Genomic DNA, 8,317 nt, shown 5'->3' with positions numbered 1-8,317 from the left:
TGGGTAGCAAGACAAGATCCATGGGACATTCCCTGCTTGGTGCCTGTGAAGGACTGTGGGGATGGAAGGGTCTGAATATGTGTTTGGGGGCTGAACTGTAGACACTCAGGTTTGCGCCTTTTGGCTCCAGACGTTGATTCAGTGGACACAGGGAGTCTCCTCCACTTCAGTGCTGCTGTGCGGGGATGGCTGTACAGACTAGGTGGAGTGGTCAGCAATGGAGAAGTGGCTGCACATGAGTATGAGAGACATGGGTGTTCCCTTGTGAACGTGGCTTTTCTATAAGAGAATATAGTCCATATTCCTAATGCCATTACACAGGATGTTCAGCGAAGCCCAAGGTGCTTTACACTCACAGCTCATTACCTCCCGACACGACGCGTCAGCAGTAGAACAGCTGTCAGGAGAACACGTGTTGCTCATCAGCAGAACACACCTTCTGGGAGATGGTTGTCCTCTGCCCCTTGGACTGCAGCTCCTGCACCCCAGGCAGAGGCCTGGTAAGTGGGGGGATGACAAGACATGCCCAGATCAGTATTCATGAAGGACTATGGGGATGGTGGACTTGGAAATACCCGTGCTGAATCCTGTTGGCCCCAAGTCTTTGAATCAAAGTTCTCAGGGCCATTCCAGAATTAGGGCTGCTCTAGTACTGCCAGGGGTAGGAGAAACTAAGAAATGGTCACCCTTCCCTTCATCATATTCTTTCTTTTCTCCATTTTTATCACTCACCTCCCCAGGGCAGCAGCAGCATCACAACCACCATAACCAGCAGCATCCTGGGTCCTGAGCCCCACTTTGGACACTGAGGGGAGGGACAGTGTCTGACAAGGATCCAACCACCTTGCAGGGAAAGGTGGCTCTCCCTCCTGTACTCCAGGTGCAGGGCTCAGCCAGAACTGCCTCTATCCCAGTAACCTTCTGAACAGAACGGGAAGCAGTGGTGTCCCCGGCCCGAGACATGGTCAGTGCTGTTTCTGCAGACCCAACAAACACACATTTCTGCAGCGCCAACAGACAGGCCAGGGCAACACAGGCCAGTGGCCATCGCTGCATTGATGGGAGAATGCCTGACACCAAACTCACCACTCCCCTTTCCAATGGTACTGACAACCCGGGCACACCACACAGATCCCTTTCAGCTGTGGATCTGCCCCGCCTGTCAGACCAATGTCTTGGACCCAGGTCTTTAGCCTCTGTGACGTGATGCTCACCCCAGTCTACCATCTCCAAAACAGAACCTTGGAGCAGACACAGGTGTCCAGAAACCTCCACCTGGACCTAGTCACACACCGACTCCCTGACATCAGAGTGACCAGCCAAGGTCCACTGACCTCGTCTTACCCCTTCCCATATAAAGCCCCCTCTTGGAGGGGGAAGTATCCGGGCAACAAGACTCAACCATTTACCTAGGCTGCTACATCCCTGGTGCACACTGCTACTGGCTAACAGATTCCTTAGGTAACTGAGCTGGCAGGCCTGACATTGCTCTCTGCCTGACCCTCTGGATCCTCCACTTGGCTCTCCAAACAGATCTCCTGGCTTTTGACTTCCTGGCTTCTCCTGACCGAGGTGACCTCCAGGTCCAGCTGCTCACAGCCTGGTATGACACTGGCCCTAGCAGTGTTGCCAAGGGGTGTGTCCCTGTTTCTGACCTCTCCACCACCATTATTCATACGGAGAGACACAGGGATTATGGACAATGGTTTATTTTAGAAGCAAGGGGAAAATTCCATAATATATTTCATAGATTTCATACATTTTAGGGTTGGAAGGCACCTATTAGTTCATAGAGTCTGACCCCCTGCCTTGGGCAGGGAAGAGTGCTAGGTTCAGACGATCCCAGCCAGGTGTTTGTCCAATCTCCTCTTAAATACCTCCAAGGAAGGGGACTGCACCACCTCCCTTGAAAGCATATTCCACATTTTGGCAACCCTCACTGTAAATAGGTTTGTTTGTTTTTTTCCTTATGTTCAGTCTAAATTTGCTCTTCTTCAATTTGTGGCCATTGTTTCTAGTTACTCAGATGGGTGCCCTGTTAAACATTGTATCCCCTATTTCCTGCTGTCCCCCACTGATGAGTCTGTAGACGGCCACAAGATCACTTCTCAGCCTTTTCTTGTGGAGGCTGAAGAGATTCGGGTTCCTGAACTGATCCTCGTAGGGTTTTTTTGTCTAGGCTTTTGACCAGATGGGTGGCCCTGCTCTGAACCCTCTCCAGGTTATCTAAATCCCTCCTAAAGTGCGGCGCCCAAAACTGGGGACACAGCTCCAGCTGTGGTCTGACCAATGCCACATTGAGCAGAAGTATCACGTCTCCAGACCTGTTTATGATGCACCTACTTATGCAAGAAAGAGCGAGGTTAGCTTTAATTATTACTACATCACACTGGTGGCTCATGTTCATTTTGGAGTCGACTATGACTCCAAGATCCCTTTCTGCACTTGTGCTACTTAGAAGGGTACCTCCTGGGCTGTAGGAGTGTTCATGATTGTTTCTCCCCAGGTGCAACTCATGACACTTATCCTTGTTAAATGGCATCCTATTCTGTTCCACCCACTTCCCCAATCTGTCCAAATCTGCCTGGATTCACTCCCTCTAGCTTGTTTACCTCCTTGCATAGATTGGTGTTGTTTGTAAATTTGGACAGGGTGTTTTCTACTCCCTTTTTGAAGTCACTAAGTCAGATATTGAATAGTACCAATACCAGAACAGAGTCTTGGGGGACTCCAATGCCCACATTTCTCCAGGTAGAAACCGACCCATCCACCACCACTATCTGGGTGCATCCCATAAGTGAAATTTCCACCCAATGGACTGTGTAATAATCTACATTGCAGCTGCTTAGTTTATTTATAAGAACTGGGTGTGACACTGTGTCAAACGCCTTCTTAAAATCTAAGTAAATAACATGTACATCTATTGCTTCATCCAAGCATTTTGTGACCCAGTCGTAAAAAGAAATCACGTTAGTCAGGCAGGATCTGCCTGCTGTGAACCCATGCTGGATGCCCCTTAGAGCATAGAGCACATGGAGTCTCCCTAGAGGAATGAAGGAAACCCCAGGCATAGGGCTCTGGTAGATGGGCAATACCAGGTTCTGCCTTGCAGACAACAGGGTGGATCTTCTCCTGGGGAAGGGCAGTCACTGTAGGATGGCAGGCACTTTTGATCTCTCATTTCCAGGGGTCTGTGATTCCCCTATGGAGATACACACCCTTGTCTCCTGGGACTCCCTCTTTGCTCAAGTGGTTGCCAATGGATACTCAAAATACAAGATGAAGAAAGTGAGATCTGGGGATTTAAGTAGGCTCCAGTACATTCAGCTGTGTTGCTGGGGAAACGATTCAGGAAATAGGCATACACATGACATTCACAAGGAGGCAGAAATAAATGATGTTGGCCTGTGTCTATGTGATATTCCACCCTACCCCGAGCTAGCAGCCCCACTGCCCCATGATGTGGTTTAGGATGTTGTCATTTCCCTGAACATGACAGTAGAGGATTCCAGGTTCTTGGATGAAGGGTACACTTCCACACCACCACACTCCTCTCCCTGCTGCAGTTATGTCCTTGATCAGTCCCCTGTGGGCCATGTGACTGGTAGGGTTTTCTTGTTAATGTGTCCCTACCCATTCCTTACTCCTCTTCTCACAGATGCAGAAGTGACTTTCTTTGCAGGCTCCAGCCTGAGCTACCCCACCTTGGATATAGGCACAAACTCTGTCCTGATCATTCTGATGACTGAGGTCTCGCATATCAAACCTGGAATGGAAGTCCATAGTTTACAGTTCATGTCCACCTCCCTGAACTCACCACACCAAGACACAGGGCTGGGGGGCTTTCTGTGCTGCTTGGGATGACAGTGGGCGATGATGAACAATGACCTAACAGATGGAAAATCAGGGATGGTTTGTTGCTCAAGGCTAGAAGTGTTTGGATGAGACAAGACAATTCAGCACATGTTTCCTTCATGCTCATGGTACATTCTACAAGCCAAGATGTACTAAAAATCATGTTCTGGCCATCTGCACCCTTCCTCAACTAATCTGCCCTGTGTTAGAGATTGCTCCTGGAATGAAACATGGTGCATGCTTTTGTTTGTCTGCCTCCTATAGCTGACTGTTATTCTCTGAGGGGTCCCCATTGTCATGATGAGTGAGAGAAAAGCCTCCATACTTACATATTCAATCACAGTTCACACAAGGTCAGACAGTATCTACAATATAAACTCATGTATCAAGTAGCTCTTCAGTATACCATCTCCCCTTTCCCACCATCCCATGCTCTCTGGTAATGAACAAATGCTGTGAACTTTTGAGTAGCCCACCTGGCTGCCCTTTCTGAAGTGATGATGGACCTTAGAAGAGATATTTGTTATAGAGAGAGATGTTAGGAAAGTGAGGCGGTGTCATGGCCCTGTTCCTACTCTCTGCTGTTGCACTCACAGACATCCCCAGGTCCCCTGCACCAGTTTCTCCTGGGCTTTCAAATTGTAGATCTGCTTGTGGTGGGTGAGGATGAAAGGCCCCATACACATGTAAAGAGCTAGATTTCATAAGATCACAGCTCAGGAGGAGCACTGGGAAACAAGAGTTTATCAAAGGGTGGGGTTGTTTGGGACCTGCACTAGAGGGTGGGGAATATTGCCAGGGGAATCTCTAGCAAAGTTCAAAACCCCATTTGTCTGGTGCAGTCTTTAGACCCCAGCTCCACAGTGAATTGCGCAGTGGTGTGAATGATGCACGTTGGTGCAGATGTGAGGGCATCCTAGTGACATAGACTTACAAAAAAGAGGAGAGATCTGTGTTGTCTTTCCAAACCCACTTCCTGGATCCAGGATTATACGACAGTCCAATCCAGAATGGGTAGTACCAGGAAACACCACCATGATCTTCGAAATATTCATATAATTCTTTTTTTATGAAATCCTAAAACAGAGAGAAGGTGAATTCTTTCAGCTGTCAGAGAGTGAGAATGCCAGGAGAGCGCTAGCTGGGTGCTGGCAGTTCCCCACACACACTACTCCTGCAGGCCTCGGTGCAGAGCTCATCCTTGTACGTAATGTTGAGTTCTCACTTCCAGGGTTACGGCCAGCTTGCTCACCTAGAGTTTAGCTCCCAAAACCAAGTCAATTTGTTCTGCAATATTAAGTGTTGCAGCCTGGAACTTTTGTTTGCCAGGAGAGTTCCTTTAGCATCTGTGAAGATAGTTAAGGGTGGTGGTAGGAGCCCAGTTAAATATATTCTCCCAAAATTCACAATGGGAACAGCCCTTGGGCCCAGTCTTTGTTTTGCCAGAGGTTACACTGCAGCCTTGGATATCGTCCTTAAACAACAATTTTCCCCTTGAATAGTGGGTTCAGCTGTCAGCCAAATCAAACCCCTTCACACCTTCTAACATAGAGGGTGGGCAAACTGAGGAGATGGAGGAAACTGGAGAGCCAGGCCATAGGGCTTTGGTTATTTTCTACTCACAGAGTATTGAATGGAAAAAAAAAAAAAAAGAGAGAGATTTTGTCTGTGAAAGGAATCACGATCATGGTGTACACGGGAACCCATCAGTGCAGAACCTTTTTTCAGAAGACCCTATGTTTTTTCAGAGTCTAAAGTCACTTTAAAAATCTGGCTGAGGGTGTAGACCATTGGGATGCTTGTGCTAATTTGGCCCTCATCCTCACTGGGGGAGATTCAAGGTTGAGCACCCTGCACACAGTGCAAGCAGATGGTGGGCTCTGCCCAGTCGTTCCTGAAACACAAGCCATAGCTGCTGATCCCTGCTCTGCTCCCAGGCTAGTGTGCTCAGCTGACAGTGCCATGGTCTCCCTTCTTACCCTGGTCTGTAGGATAATGGCTCTTTACAGTCCCCTAATTCCTATCCCAAGACTGGGGAGCTCTCCAATGTATATTATACTTATCAACCTTCAGGAAACTCTTGTTGGAAATCCCCAGTTGAGACCATGGCAGAGAAAGCCCAGACACTGGACCTGGCTCCTCTGGATCCATTCAGCTAGACATTTTGCATTGATATAGTATTACAGGAAACATTTACTTACCAACTCTTCTCCACCCTCAATGGTGAACAGCTGGGCAGATTGTAAAATGCAGGAGGAATGACACTTTTCCCAAGTTCCTTTTTCAGGAGAAAAGAGATAGGAACTGTCCTTGTGGACAACCCACCGTGCTGGACACTTCTCCCCTGGAACAAACAAACACTGAGAATCAGTTTACCTCATCTCTCAATACTCCTTTGCTGGAGACAGGGATTTTATGTGCACCTTGTTCCTTTACTTTCCATCTGGGGACAGGAGCTAGGATCTTGTCCCCATTACTGGGAGGTAGGCAAGAGCCAGGAACAGCAGGAGCAGACAGGAGCCAGCCTCAAAGTCCGCTCAAGACAGTAATGGCTGCTGTGGGGTGGGGAAGTGGTTTTTCCTCCCCTGAAAGGTTGTGAGTTTTCAAACAATTTTTTAAACCTGTGTGTGTATAATGGCAAAATACTGGCCACTTTAATCAACTCAGAACCTCAATTTATTTTGTGTTTGAGTCACTTCAAGATTTCCACATATTGAAAATATTCTGTTTGAATTTTTAACTGTTTTAACTTTCTTTTCCATTGTCCTCATTAATTTGAAATGCAACATAACACTCCGAAGGGCAAATGATCCTCTGACCCTTTCTTTTTTTGGTAGTATCAAAACCTTTCATTTGAACAAGATTGCAACTGTTTTTTTCTGTATTTTGTTGAATGTTAGAATTTTCTGGACATAACCCTGCCCCTCTTATGCATAAACGCTTGCGGCCAAAAGCTGTCTATGCAACTGTCTATGGAAGTCCCACCCTCTCCTACTGAATGCATTGCCATCTTCTGGGCCAGGGCCAGGTGGGAAGAAATCCATCCTCAGATGAAGATCTGGACTCTCCCTAGTTGAGAACAACAGGAAAATGGAGTAAATCAGGCTGGAAGGAGGGTCAGTGAGAGGTCTCCATTGTTCACTCCTCTCTTGAAGTGGGGCCCTTAGAGCAGGGGTAGGCCAAATATGGATCATGGGCCAGATCCAGCCCATGGAAGTCTTGTGTCTGGCCCACAGCAGGCCCCTGTGGTCCTAAGGGGGACCCATGTGCAGTCCCGATATACCCTGCGCTTTCTGCAGACTCGCAGAAACTGTTGCAGCTGTTTACCCTGTTCATGGTAAACAGCTGCAGCAGCACCAGAGCCAGCACGGCAGATGTGTGATTGGTGCAGGGGGAAAAGCGGCCCCTCCCCCTTGCTGCTGCCCACCGCTTCCTGCTGGGAGCCAGTGCGCTGGGACTGAGCGATGCTGGTGGTGGTGGGGAGGTGCCACAGCGTGTGTGGGCTCCAGGCTGTTGTGAGGTAAAGGCAGATGCTCACCGGCTCAGTGGGGGTGTACGCGGGGGCGCTGCCATGCATACCCCACCATACCCACAAACCCTCCCCAGCAAAACCCACAACCACGCACAATCACAAACCTAACAAACACCATCTACCCACTCCCCTGCCCACATGTACCCTCCGCACACACACATCCACATTCCTCTGGAAGGAGCCCCACTCATTGCTATCTGCACACACCCCACCACACACATGCGCCCACCCCACAACCCCCAGCCACCCTTCCCTTGCACACCTCCAGAAGCCCCCTCCACACACACACACATCCCCCCAAACATGTTCCACAACCCCCGATTCCCACCAACCTACATCCAAACATACCCACACACCCTCCCCCATGCCCCAGATCCCCACATTCACAGACACACACACCTACAACCCTACACAAACCCCATAACAATCCACCCGTGGGGCTGGGAGGGAATTTCTCTAGTGCTCCACACCCCTGCTTTCTCTATGAGTCAGGGTTTTTATGCTTTCCTCAGAGGCATTGGCTGTTGGCTACAACCAAGGCTGAGGATTTTGATTGGAGTGTGCCAGGGGTCTTCCTGGGACTTAAAGCTGGAGGTTCCTGGATACAGGATCCCGCCCCTCCTCTCAGAGTCAGATCAATCACCATATCTGGGATCAAGAAGGAAATCTGTTGGCATCTGTAGGGGAAGGGTGGGAGTTGCTTTCCTCTGTAGTTCAGGGTATGGCCCTCTTCCTGGGATCTATTGAGCATGTATTAACAACTTTTAGACAAGCAGGATTTTGACTGCCATCCCCTACTTTATCTGCAGCTGGTTAGGGTGTCATACCTATTGGTTGTGTGAGGGTTGAATGTGTACTTTTAACAAGGGGCTTGTATAGGAGGGTTTGGATAGGATGATCCTGCCACAGGCAGGCTGTTGGACTAAATGA

The 8,317-nt window shown here is 48.8% G+C and overlaps 1 protein-coding gene across 1 annotated transcript in view; it reads right to left on the bottom strand.

The window, feature by feature from the left end:
• LOC112548296 (oxidized low-density lipoprotein receptor 1-like) overlaps positions 1 to 8,317 on the bottom strand; it is a 156,095-nt gene that overhangs the window by 25,048 nt on the left and 122,730 nt on the right. The window contains exons 4-5 of the mRNA XM_025193653.1: positions 6,057 to 6,199; positions 4,790 to 4,932 (exon numbers count right to left, since the gene is read on the bottom strand). Coding sequence (XP_025049438.1) covers positions 4,790 to 4,932; positions 6,057 to 6,199 — 286 coding nt within the window. The remainder of the gene's footprint in view (positions 1 to 4,789; positions 4,933 to 6,056; positions 6,200 to 8,317) is intronic.

Source organism: Alligator sinensis, unplaced genomic scaffold (genome assembly GCF_000455745.1).
Source record: "Alligator sinensis unplaced genomic scaffold, ASM45574v1 scaffold644_1, whole genome shotgun sequence".
Lineage (NCBI taxonomy): Eukaryota > Metazoa > Chordata > Crocodylia > Alligatoridae > Alligator > Alligator sinensis.
This window is presented reverse-complemented; position numbering and strand designations above follow the sequence as displayed.